Below are 13,619 nucleotides of genomic sequence, written 5' to 3'. Positions count from 1 at the left end.
TTTTCCGAGCCTGTGAACGAAGCATCGCTTCCTACTCTTAGCACTTTCGGACGGATAAAAAATAAATGCTAAAATGGGTCTCCTTTTTGTTTTTCGTTCAGGGTTCATCTGGTTCTTTGTCATTTGAATCAATTTGCACATTTGTTTGTAATTTGACGGGTTAGTTTAACTTTTCCCCATTCGCCATTGTCTCTAAAACAGGTGCCTGTGGGCACCGGTGCATGCGCATTTGCGCACGTGAGTAAACGCCCCAACGCACTTACAGCATTCTGGTTACGACTGTAACAGCAATATTTAAATATCACTAATGCAACATTTATTGATATTTGGGTGCACCTTTTGCTGTTTACTCTCCCTTGTTTTATCTTAAAAAATGGTTGCCAAAGGGGGCAACCAGAGGCCACGAAATTGTTGCCAATTGACTCAATTTGGTTGCCGAGACAACCGGCCATCCATTACTGTCAAGCCCTGGCTTAAATGCCAGTGTGTGTCGTGTGCCCGTTATTGTGTGTGTGTGTGTGTGTGTGTGTGTGTGTGTGTGTGTGTGTGTGTGTGTGTGTGTGTGTGTGTGTGTGTGTGTGTGTGTGTGTGTGTGTGTGTGTGTGTGTGTGTGTGTGTGTGTGTGTGTGTGTGTGTGTTTATGTGTACGCCTGTGACGTACATGTTTGCCACCTGTTAAACGAACATGACCCTGGCGTTAGCCCGCATGCATTCCTGCTGGTGTGAGTATGTGTGAGCTGAGCTGCCTTGACTTAAGAAATCCAGGCCTCCCCCCCCCCAGTCCTGGAGGTTTGCTCCCAGACCTCCTCCTATCAGACTGACAGTATAATTGGATCTGCACAGCAGGCATCAAAAAGGCATCCCTGTCTTATATAATTAACTGAAAGCTTTGAAATGTGACCCCTGAGTGACCGGTGATTTAATATCTATGGATCATATGAGGGGGGTCGGAGGGGAGTATTTATAGCCACTGCCAGACATGCAGCCAAGTCGGATCCCCGGGCTCGAAAAACACACACGCATGTACTGACGCACCTGACCCCACTGCGACAGGCAGAAATAGCAAACCCTTAACAATTAGGGCGCGACTCAGTTCAGATTGAATGTGTTTGTGGCCGTGAGCTAGATATAAAATGGATGACACAATTAATAGTGCTCATAGTTCTCTCCCTCCAACACACACACGTACACACGCACACCCACCCACTGTTTATCATTTGCAAATCGGTTACATAGCACATAGTCAATTGTGAAAGAAGAGCCAACATCTTGAACCGACCTTGCATTGTTTTATCCTTCCCTCTCCTTCCTCTGTCCTCTACCCCTCATCCCCCTCACTTCTCCTCCCAGGGCCGTTGTTCCAGGGAGAACTGTAAGTACCTGCACCCTCCCCCACACCTAAAGACCCAGCTGGAGATCAACGGCAGAAACAACCTGATCCAGCAGAAGAACATGGCCATGCTGGCCCAGCAGATGCAGCTCGCCAATGCCATGATGCCCGGTGCTCAGCTATCACCTGTGGTAAGAGCGACCAAGCCCTTAAACAGTCGCATAAACACATAGAGATGTAAGAACTTCCCCCATTGCATTTTGGCTCTTCTCAACTGTCATTAAAACATTTTTTCCCTCCCCACCACAGCCCATGTTCTCAGTGGCCCCTGGCCTCGCCAGCAACGCAAGTGTGGCAGCCGCAGCAGCCACCGCCGCCTTCAACCCCTACCTGGGCCCCGTGTCCCCGGGCCTGATGACCCAGGAGATCCTGCCCAGCACCCAGGTCCTCATGGCCTCCAGCCCCACCATCGGCCAGGTCCCCAACACTGCAGCCGCCGCCGCTCAGAAGCTGCTAAGGACGGACAGACTGGAGGTAACAGGAGTCACCTGCCTTTTTCCCACGTGCACGATGCACTTCCTCCCTCTCGATGGATTGAGGCGTCTTTTGAAGTTGACAGCAAAACCTTTGAAAAAGACATGAGGTTTAATAGGTTTATTAACGGTTTACAGGCATAGTATCCATGCTACGCCCATCGGCAGACATGAATCCTTCTCGGCATTTATTGGACATTCCTGAATAGTGCATCTGTTGTGTGGTTATATAAGTTGTATATAAACCAAAATGAGCGGGTATACCCAGGTTTTTTAACCTGCTGAACCCGCTAAAAATACTGTAGGTGATTGTCGCCCTTCCCATTACCAGAGTGGGATCGAGTGATGAGTGACACTCCCCTTTTCACGGGAAAGGGGAGTGTCATGGTTCTTCGTGATTGGGCAAAAACAATAGAAGCAGCATGGAGTATCCATGCCAGCACCGAGAAACGGCTGTGCCCGAAGGCGCCCGACGGATGCGCTCCTTCGGCGGCGGGGAGCAGAGACGCTCCTCCGGTTTGAGACCAGCTTGGGGTTGTGCTGGAGTCGCTCAGAGCCCGGCGGGGAGCGTGAGGGTTCTCCACTACGGTCCCCATGGAACAGTCCCCAGACTCAAACATTTCATTTCCTGCATCCGGAAAAAAATGTGAATATCTTCTGATTATGATCTTGTATTCTAAATCAGATATGAAATGATGGAATTATACACGGATATTACTGTCTATTTAGGCGGCAACGTCCGGAACTTCATTGCGCATCGCATGGCGCCCGTAAAGGGCTGAAATCTAGCGGGTCTACCTGGGTGTCATGTTTTTTTATCACAGCTGAGGGGAGCCAGAGCCGCCTCATTTGACCCGGGAATGAAACCTGTATGTAACCTTTCCTACTAATGACAAATGCCAGGTCTTAGTGGGTGTTACCGGGTTTTTGGCGCAATAGAAAAGGGGTATAAAACACCACGTCCAACAAATCGGGATATTTTCACCCTTTCACCTTCAAGCCAGTGTGTACTTTTAGAGTGCATATGCAATACTGGAGTACACATAGCAATAGCAATAACAAAGAACTTATCTAACTATAGTATTGCACCAATCAGTTCACTGAGGTGGAAAAAACATTAATTCAGAGTTTACCTCTAATACCGATGGAAGTGCTGCCCTCTAGTGGCTAACATTCACACACACGAACATGAAACACTTTCTTCCTGGTTCTTACCTTCCGTCCCAAACCACCCACGCAAGCACTTACCCCCAATCAGAAATGTGAAATATAAGGGCACTTAGTGGAGGGTTGGGCTGAGGGTTCGCTAGAGGTTTTTAGGGGTATACATATACCACTTTCTTTACTTTTTGACATTGGTCACAAACCCTCCCATGTGATTTTTGCCCTCAGGTGTGCAGGGAGTACCAGAGGGGCAACTGCTCCCGGGGGGAAAACGACTGCCGCTTCGCCCATCCGGCCGACAGCACCATGATCGACACCAACGACAACACGGTCACCGTCTGCATGGACTACATCAAGGGCCGTTGCTCCCGGGAAAAGTGCAAGTACTTCCACCCCCCGGCCCACCTGCAGGCCAAGATCAAGGCTGCCCAGCACCAGGTGAACCAGGCCACAGCCGCCGCGGCCATGGTGAGCAGTCTGGAAAGGCTTCCCCACTCACACTCACTTATACCGCCACAGTGCACCCCGCCAGGGATCATGATCAAATAACACATCCCAACCACATGATGACCATATAGTGTACACTCATCTGCTGTGTACATTGTGCTGTCCTGTAAGGATATTGATTGAGGGATCACTTTTTATTACAGAAAACGCCAGCCTTACTCCTCTTTCTCATTTTCAGAGTTGGATTATAAAAAAAAAGTGAAATGTCATCATAATTGACTGAATTCACAAGGTGTATATTAGCCGTCTGCCCATCCTTGTTCATCATGCCATAGATTACAAGCAGACAGTGATATTTATACAAATCTGGAATACGTCCTCGTCCTCGTCTCATATCAGTGACACCATCCTCTCTGCTTTTTTTTTTTTTTTTCCTTTCCTTGACTCCACTTCCTCCCCACATGAATAAATGAATTCATTGTGCTTTCAGTGTGCGCACGGCAGCGACAGCACCTGCGAATATTTGTACAGTCCAGCAGACTGAGCTGTCTACTTTGGTGTGATAGAAAGGCAGCGATAGCAGGGAAAAAAACATTGTAATGTCATGCTGACTTTGATGTGCACAGTTAAAAAGAAAAAAGTGTTCATGTAATTTTCTGGTCATTGCTTAGTTAAAACACTTTGAAGTAATGATTGAACCATTTTGGCATTGCTGTATTTACTTTATCTCTGTGTGACAGTAACTAATATAGCTGTGATAGTCTCTTTTCATTGATTCTTGATGATCATATAACTGTGGAGCAATAGAGCTAGTTGAGTTGACACTGTGCATGTCTTAGTCCTGTTATCCCCTTGTATATTGCATTCCAATGATTTGTTTTTTTATTTGTTTTTGTTTTTTCTCACCTATACCCAAACTGCACTGCTGCCCCCATGATGCACCTCTGCTTGCTGGTTTATGTTAATGCGCTTGAACCCCATTGGCCCATTGCCATCATGTGCTCGCTGCCTGCTAATTAAGACTCAGTCGGCTGTCAAATCACTGAAGCGACCCCTCGACGCAACCTTTGACCTGGTACTATGACCTTTCACCTTTTAGCTCGGCATGTGGCTTTGTTGTAGAGCAATGTTTTAACCAAAGATACGTAGCTATTTTTGTTGTCGTCGTGTCAGTGTGTGTCTGTTTTTTCCTCCTGTTGCTCTGTCATTTTGGCCTGTGATAAAGTGATTGTGGCCCTCTAGTGGACTAAATAGAGCGGTGCAGTAAACATCTGCGAAAACTCAAACACCATGATTTGATACCTCATTTGTGAGAGTAGCCACAATCAGTTAATCACCTTAAGCTTAACAGTCAGTGTGAGCCAGGGAAGTAGAGCTAATATTAATATTAATATTATTCTGGCATGACTTTTGCGTCCAAAGTCAATGTTCAGTGTTGTTAAGCAGCTCGATCAGTTACATGTGCATGTGTGTCCTTCTACTGCATGCCAGTTGGATAAGGTGGGGCTTAAGGGGACAGCAGTCTACTCTATATAACCGTCCAGGAATAATCCTGCCTTAAATGATGAGTAGAGTTCAAGTGATGGTTCATTCTGCCACCAAGCTTTTTTCTTCCAGACCTCAGGGATGGCCTCCCGCCAAGACCCAATGCATGTGTAAAAAAAAGCGTTCAGCTCACCCTCTCCAATTTGGCCTGAGACCAAATTTTTGAAATCGGTGAATCTGCGAGTGAGCCATCAGTTAAACAAGGCCTTCAGTTTATCATGGAGCTAGTAGTGCAGCCCTCCTCTCCCTCTGCTTCCTGTGTGTTCCACCTCCTGTTAGCAGCCTTATTTTAAGAGTTAATGCTTGCTTTTTGTTGCGTTTAGTCAGCCGTAGGTCTACAGAGTAACCATCTTCGTAAAAAAACAATGAATATGATGTGAATGCTTGTTAGTCAGACGCTCCAGTAGGCACCGCGCTCCTGCTTGTGTAGTTCTCGTGTCAGACTGCCGCTTGCTTGCTAATAATGATGATGATGATGATGATGATGATCGTGTTGTTGATGTTGTTGTTCTCATAAGGATGTTGCATTGCCGTTTGTGCGATGTTCTCTAACGTATGTACCATTGTTTTGTTTTTGTTTTGTTTTCTTTCCCATTTTTTGCCTTCCACAAACTATCCTCCACGCAAATCTCTCTCTCTCTCTCTCTCTCTCTCTCTCTCTCTCTCTCTCTTCTACACTCCTCTCTTTTTTCCTCTCCTCTCTCCCTCCGTCCGGCCGGGCAGGGCATCCCCCACACTGTCATGGCTCCCTTGCCAAAGCGGGCGGCCCTGGAGAAGGCCAACGGGGCCTCTGCTATGTTTAACACTGGCATGCTCCAATACCAACAGGCCCTGGCAAACATGCAGTTTCAGCAGCAGGCCGCTTTCCTCCCGTCAGGTATGGCTCCAACGCTAACCACCAGCAGGGCTCCGACCACCCAGAAAGGGCTAGGCCACTTTGTTTTGGCTCCCGCTTGGCTGTTGTTGGATGGACAGTGCAAGGACAGGAAGCATTAGACTACCGTGCCAGGGACGGACAGGGAAAAATAAATGGGTAGGATGACTTTCTTAGTAAGTTGGAGCGGAAGTCAGCGAACGCAGGGGAGTTACCTCTGGATTTGGGTGGATGGAATCCTATTCTGGGGACTTCGGAGACGTAACCACGTGATTCTCTCTGCAAACGGATTAATACAGTCGATAGTTCAGTTTCAGTACAAAGTGCATTGAGCTTTTGAATGGCGTTGCATGACCTTTTGCCTGCTGCTATAAGATAGCACTGTAGAGCTCCTTACTACACTTGGCTAAAGAAAATGGGAGGTTTTCAATGGAGAAATGGATAGGGCTTGTCACTAAAGTCTGTAACTGAGATGTTACTCAGTCAAACCTTGAGGAAATGCTATCGCTGGGGCTTCTAGCTGGGGCTGAATGGGCTTGTGAATGGTATTGATTGCAAGATTTAGGCAATAGCTGGCTTCCATACTGGCCTTTTGCTCTGCTAACTTCTGTCTAGATTGTGTTTCTAATGCCTCCAAGTTGAGAGTTATATCACAAGCCGTTATAATCACTATCACAACCAGTGCGTTACACTTTAATATTCTGTCTTGAATTCTGACCTTTCCAATGAATGATGACTGTGTTTTATCCAAGAGATATTAACCATTTTCCACCTTATCTCTCCCCTCACTCTAACGATCCGTGTGATGGGCTGTTTTGATTTCTCTTCCCTTTCCAATCCACTTCCTGTTGCACTGCATGATGGGCAGGCTCAATATTGTGCATGTCACCTGCAGCCAGTGTTGGTAGGTTCCAGCTTTCCTCCTTCAGCAACTTTACCTGAAATCTTCACGCCCTTGACTCTCTCTCACACACACACACACACACACACACACACACACACACACATACATACACACACACACACACATCAGAACTCTGAACAAGCACAAATGAAGGCTCCTCCAGACTAAACCAGTCCCGATTTTGCCCCAGACGTGGAGGTGTTTTTAACCTGTGTTAGAACTTTTTGTGCAAATCTTCAACAGTCAAAAATGGCGTAGTCTGAGGGAGGCAAAAGAGCAGACCAGGAGGCTTTGAACAAATTAACTTAAGCTCTAACATATCCAAATATATGATTACATAGGGGCCCTCGTGCCTTGGAAGTGTCAACATGAATAGAGCTTTGGGCTGGTTAACCTGGCACCTATTTAAACCCTCTAAACACATTCAAACAACCCTCCGGAGTTCAATTATAATTTCACTCTCTATCTTCAAGACGAACATGACAGAGTAAGCACTCTGTTTTATGGCACTTTTAAAATGATGATTACCTATTTATTTCAACTCGTTCTGTTGAAGAGTGACAATGCCAGGGCTTCGTAAACTGCTCGCCTCATTCAAGCCAGTGAGATGGGCTTTTACAAGCATAGTTACCCATCTGCTAAACACATTGGAGTGTTTATCCCAATACACTACCAATGAGAAATGTAACAAATACACATAAACCTAACTCATATTAACCAAAGGTTGTGGCTTAAAATGTCATAGAATAACTAGTGAATTCATAACGCGTGCGACATTGCATATTGATCTGCTATCAATAAAGTGGACTTTGGCTGACGCACAACAGGAAGCTGAGTTGAACAGTTGCTGTAAAACACAGCAAATTCTGGTTTGCTGAAAGCAGCGCCCGGCATGCAGTTATTGCATGTTGCAGTAAACGTATCGCAGAATGCGGTCAGGTATGGCAGTGAAATGTTACCGCCAAAACGGCCAGGTCTGCAGCTGAAACTGGCCTTGACTTAGAGAGGTTTTTTGACTGTATTTGTAGATAGAGCGGTCCAAATCACAAGATGGTGTCGGCAGGGAAAAAAAGCCAAACGGAGCGCGTTAAACTGAACCCCTCCCGTCGCCTCTCGTCCTCCCCCTCAATTTGCCCGGTGCCCATGAGGCTACACTTGCTCCTCTTGTGTGTAATTTGCTTACATGATTTTCCCTCCAAAAAAGTTCCCATGATGCACGGTGGTACTCCAGGCACTGTGTCTGCAGCCACCGCATCTGCCACACCCTTCACAACTGCCTCCGCCAATCAGGTTTGCACCTCCACTGCCTCTGTCTTTACCTCCCTCTCTCTCTCTCTCTCTCTCCCTCTCTCTCTCTCTCTCTCTCTCTGTGTTTAATGCACATGGATGATCTGTAAATGCTCGTGTGTGACAGGGTGGGGGCGGGAGGATGGGTGGGACTCCCACCTTGTTGGCCTACACTTCTGTATTAGTGCCCCAACACAGTCACAAATTCACATGTTGCCGTGGGGTTCTGCATCTGACTTGTCTGTTTTTTTGGGGGGGGTTTCTTTGGAGAAGCGTACTGTATTCGTATTATGAAATGTCTGTCCTCGTTTTAACTCCCATTTTTTTGTCCTTTTTCTTTTTGAGGACTCTTCCTTATCAAAGTTGACTACCAACGAATACATGCAATTGGTATGTATGAGGGAGTTTCTCCCCCGAATCAATTCATCAATTTTAGAGCCATTTTGCACAGCAGTTTGCTATTCTGTACCATTTGGTGCTTGCCTTTTTTTTTAATATATATATATTTCTGTTTTTGTTTATTCATTTTCCGCGCTGCTGCTTTCGGCACGTAACATAGCTTTACCACTTTCTCTAAGCGGCTGGATGGTCTTTTTTTCTTCGTTGGTGTCGGAGAAGTCTCCGAATTGTGATCGGCAAGAGTAACATAATTACATGCAACGCTGTGATCTCCTCTCTTGAGATGGCTTTTGAACAGCCGACCTACATCGCATCAGATGGTTTGTAGCCGAGGGGTGGATGTGATGAGGTCTTGAGGTCGCCGCTTTCCGAAACGTACGGAGGCGTGCAGGTCAACAAGCTGGCGGACGTGGATCTGCATGCGGCTGCCTCACCAACACCTTCTCCCCCGTAGCGTCATTTCTCCCCTCACTCACAAGCCCCCCTCCCTCCCTCCCTCCCGAATGTCCACTCCTAATGGCGTCATGGCATGCCTGAATGAACTGCGGCTCCCTTGTAACCCCAGATCTGCCTTTTTTTCATTTTTCATTCCCAGCAACAAACGTATCGCAATGTCAGAGGATGTGTTTTGTTTTTCTTCCAGAGATAAGATTCATGTTTGGTTTACTTGTTTTGCTTTGGCCAGCGTCCGGTTTTAGGTTGTATTTTCATGATCCTGTTTTATTTTTCTCTCTCTCTCTCTCTCTCTTATTCTCAGATTCCCATAATATCTGCAGATCATCTGAGTAGTCACAAGTACTTGACTCAAATGTAGTTCCTCTCTCAAACAGTGAGTTCCTATTTCAGCCCTCAACCCCTGAACACCGAGTGCCGGCAGAGTCGAAGCGGAAGTGAAAGCGCTTATCTTGTTTTTTTTGTTTTTCTTCTTTTCCTCCGCAGATCAAATGAATGTGTGCTGGCGCCGTCCAAGCCAAAATAGTTCAGCCTTTTATGTACATAACATTCAGAATGTCGAGCGATGGGACGGGCGACTCTGCCACCTGGCGGGCGGCCCCTCCCCGCGACCGGCGGTCTCGTCGAGCATAAACAAACATCCGGGGTGCAACACACGGTCTCCGCCAGTGACCCACATATCAGAGCGCAGAAGAGAGCGAACGCCACCAACCTCCAAAAGAAGAAGGAGAAGAAGAAGAAGAAGAAGACGAAAAAGAGGAGGAGGAGGTCTTGGAGCTGGGGGGTCCGCGGGGACACACTTTACACATTACACCTCTGTGTCTGACTAAATTATAGCACTCATATTATCCTAACTCTTATTATCCTTATCGTCACTGCACACACACACACACACAGAAGGTGAAGACCGCGGTTGCATCTAGCTTTCGACATTTAGTGCTGGTACGTTAGTAGACCAAGAAAGATTTTTACTTTTTTCGTTTTTCGTTCAGTTTTTCTTTTCTTTTCTTTTTTTTTCTTTCGTTTTTTCTTTTCTTTTTTGTTTTTTTGATGGATAGCCATATTTCATGGTTTACAAGAGGAAAAAAATTAAATAAACGCAAACATGCACCTTGAATTTGAATCAAAACCTGAAAAGGCACAATAATATTTGAACAGGAATTTTTTTATTCGCCAAAAACGATTTGAGCGTGTACAGTATTTGTTGTTGTTTTTTTGTTTTTTTTTTGTTTTGTTTAGTTTTTTTGACGGCGACTAGTGAGACTAGACGTTCCGAAATGAGGGTCGTGGACATATGAATGTTCTGGGTAAACCAACACACCTGTGTACCTTGAAAGCACAGCCAGGCTTTTCTCTCTCATCGTGTCATGTGCCACCCAGGCCATACAGCTAAAACCAGAGTGTTATCTCAGCAGTGTTATCCTGTTTACCGAAGGTATGCGTGTTTTTTGTTTTGTATGGCTCTTATCTTTTTATATTTCCTTTTGGTTTTTTGTTTTTTTTTTGGGGTTTTTTTTTTTTGGCGTCACCATTGAGAGTGTTTTTATTTGAGTAATTAGTTTTAGAAATGGATCTGATTTTGGAACACGATTTTTTTTTCGATTTGACCTGCTTAAGGAAAGGTAAACGGGGGTGCCTGTCTTGTTTTTCTTCTTTCTTTTGTTTACTAGTTTCTTTTCCTTCATGTTTTCCTCTTTTGCTTATACTCCCCCCGTGGATATATTTTGTATTTGTCTCTTGAGATGAGGTCGTCGTCGTCGTCGTCGTCGTCGTCGTCGTCGTCGTCGTCGTCGTAAAAGTCCATTGACTCTAAATCCTGGCGACACGGCAGAGGTTTTTCCACCACAGTTGAGATGGCGTTACCGAGTTCCCTCTTTTAAGGCGGAGGACTTCTTAATGCCGTTGCCTGTGAGAAACCACTTGAGAATTTGAAATAAAAAAATAAAATAAAACCTATCGAAAATCCGGGTACAGAAAGTAAAACTCCACTCCGGGATCTCAGTGTCCACCGTGTGGTCAGCTGGACTAAAAACATGGCAGGTCTTTCACTTTCTGGACCTGGATTCTTTCCGACTGGGGGAAAAAAAACAAAAACCCAACAAAAACAGTCCCTTGGAGGTCTGTTAGGTCATTACCACCTGTGCACTTGAATGATTGCGTTGTCCTGTCACCTCGCTCCAATTTCATAACCCACCAAATAGGAACATTTGAGGAAACACAACATCAATTTGACTTGAAAAAAGAACACGCATCGACGTGTATCCTTTACTCATCCACTCGTCCACGCAACTATACAGTAGAAACCAAAGCACAGTTGTTTTCTCTTAATTTATCCCTCGATCATCTCCACTCAAAGGGGTTACCGGTGCACGTCCCGACACACTTGATAAACGTGAGGGGAAACGTTTCCAACATTTTTGTCATCCGCTCGACTGTCGGTTATGCCGCCGCGTCCCCCTTCCTCCCTCCTTCGCGTGAGCGTGTGACGCGTCTTTACCGATTGTAATGTACCCAACGAAGCCTTAGATAACGGGGTCTCCAACCCAGTCAGATGTACCTTCAATCACAGTGCAGGTAAAGAACACCAATGATCTTTTCTGATTCTCTCACATGCCGCCTATGATTTCCTCCTCTCCCCTTTTCTCTGTGTAAAAGTAACAATTAATCTCTTAAGGTTTCATTGATTTTTATGTGTTATGTACTACTTAAGGATTTGAATCTATTTGAGGTATGTAGTTGTAGATTTTTTTTTGTTTTGTTTTGTTTTTGCCTTACTATATATTACTTGACAACATCGATATAGCCGTTGTAGATTTTTTCAGATACGACATTGACATTCATAACGTTTTTTTTTTTTGTTTTTTTTCAAAACCATATAAATGATAATGTGTCAATTTTAAATATTCACTTAATTCATATAGCTGGATGTTCGTTTTTCTTTGCTTTGTTAATGTTACATCGTCAAATTAATGGAGATATGATGAAAGACTTTTTGATACAAGGAATGGAATCGATTAATTAGTAGTTGGTGCAAGTGTGGCCACTCAAAGTATAAAAGAAAAAGACTATTATATATATTTTAATCAGCGACTTAAATTTCACTTGTAACATGTCAAGATGATGTTTGAAAGATATATTGTGCTGAAATAGAGTTTGTCCATGGTTTGGAGTAAGATTATTTTCTACTGTATCCATTTCAAAAACAAATATATGTACTATTGTTTGAATATTTCTTAAGTTTGCCCTGAATGTCAGGCCAAAATGATCAGTGAGATTGACGGGTCTTTGGATGTTTGGTGGGGTTTTGTTCGCGAAAAACGAGGCGCGAGGAAGCAAAGACTTTGCCAGGTCGGCCAAGTCTGTGATGCTGCAGCTGATGAGTTCATAACCTAGGGGACGAAGGTTGACTTTTTGCACTTCTGTATATAGTCAAATGAACAGAGAAAAAAAAAACATGTATCATATTGAGATATTATTTTGAATAAAAAAAAGATCTATAATTAAAAGGAATTTTGTTAGATTAATTTAAATTCTTAAAATTAGAAGAACCAGCTAAAAAAAAAAAAATCGCTTGCAAAGAAGGGCACTAGTTTCCTGGCCAACGCATTCAGAGAAAGCTACGCGCTTTTTGGCTTATTTTGTTCAGCGGCTAGTATCGCCGGGGGCAATGTTTCAGGGGAGTCGGAAGAAAAGAAAAACCCTTTTGTCGCGCTCTTTCACTCCCACCTTTCCGATAGGACGCTGCGCCGAACGAAATCCACCTTAGCCTTCGTTTTGTGCTCGCACGCCGCTCCCGTTGTTCAGTCGACGCGTGGAAGCTCCAGATCTGTATTTTTTAGCAGTGTTTGATTTGCCTGCATGTTAAAGTGCACACATAGTAAAGAAAATAAAACTCCTAGATAAGTAAGGAAAGTTAACACACTCAGATCGCATAACACACAATAACATAGTTCTGAACACGCGCACAGTGCAGTAGATAACATCCTCTGTGTGTGTGTGTGTGTATGGGGTATAGAAATAATCATAACACTTCAAAAATAATTCATTTTACTCTTGTGCGATAATCCGTTTTCCAACTCAGTCGTGATACATTTAAAGATCGATCAAAACGTTTGCACCCATCCACCCCGGGTATTTTATCTCGTCACAGCCGCGCGCTAACAGTCTTTCCTGCGCTCGCCGCGGTGCACTCAGCAGGCGAAGGCCAATTCAAGGCTCTCAAATGAATGTAACCGTCTGCAGTCAAGGTTAACCACCTTTCCGACTTTGAGGTCGCCGTATCGTTCTCGAACCAAAGCAACTGTTTCTTCCCTCCCAAACCAGGCGGAGCGGCCTTCAATCTCTTGTCTTAAAACAAAACCTTTTTTCTTCCCTGCTGGGTGCACGCACACGCTTTGACTGCTTTTTAAACTCGTAGGTGCAGCCACCAGTTACATATTTGCTAATAGTTGCCACACGATAATATACGATTATGTCTCTCCAGATTTGTTTATGCACATTTTATTGTTGCCATAATTGACTCTTGCTGTATGGATTTAAAAAAAAAAATCTGAATAAAATAAAAATTTGATTTGCTCATACGACATCTGTGCGGTGGGTTTTTTTGAGGGGTGTGTCTGTGTGGAGTACAGCTGGATCGAGTGCATTTGGGGGATAACGAAAAGATTTGTTATTGACATAACA

The 13,619-nt window shown here is 44.7% G+C and overlaps 1 protein-coding gene across 2 annotated transcripts in view; it reads left to right on the top strand.

Moving 5' to 3' along the window:
* Positions 1-13,516, top strand: part of mbnl1 (muscleblind-like splicing regulator 1) — a 44,143-nt gene extending 30,627 nt beyond the window's left edge. Inside the window, exons 3-11 of one of the 2 annotated variants that reach the window (XM_080011019.1) lie at positions 1,351-1,521; positions 1,640-1,864; positions 3,256-3,495; positions 4,496-4,549; positions 5,743-5,896; positions 8,002-8,087; positions 8,430-8,474; positions 9,241-9,312; positions 9,423-13,516. In XM_080011019.1, the coding sequence (XP_079867145.1) occupies positions 1,351-1,521; positions 1,640-1,864; positions 3,256-3,495; positions 4,496-4,549; positions 5,743-5,896; positions 8,002-8,087; positions 8,430-8,474; positions 9,241-9,297 (1,032 nt within the window). In that variant the 3' untranslated portion in view covers positions 9,298-9,312; positions 9,423-13,516. The remainder of the gene's footprint in view (positions 1-1,350; positions 1,522-1,639; positions 1,865-3,255; positions 3,496-4,495; positions 4,550-5,742; positions 5,897-8,001; positions 8,088-8,429; positions 8,475-9,240; positions 9,313-9,422) is intronic. The other variant, XM_080011020.1, reaches the window with a different exon arrangement.
* Positions 13,517-13,619: the final 103 nt, after the last annotated feature.

This window comes from Zeus faber (assembly GCF_960531495.2).
Source record: "Zeus faber genome assembly, chromosome: 12".
Taxonomy (NCBI): domain Eukaryota; kingdom Metazoa; phylum Chordata; class Actinopteri; order Zeiformes; family Zeidae; genus Zeus; species Zeus faber.
This window is presented reverse-complemented; position numbering and strand designations above follow the sequence as displayed.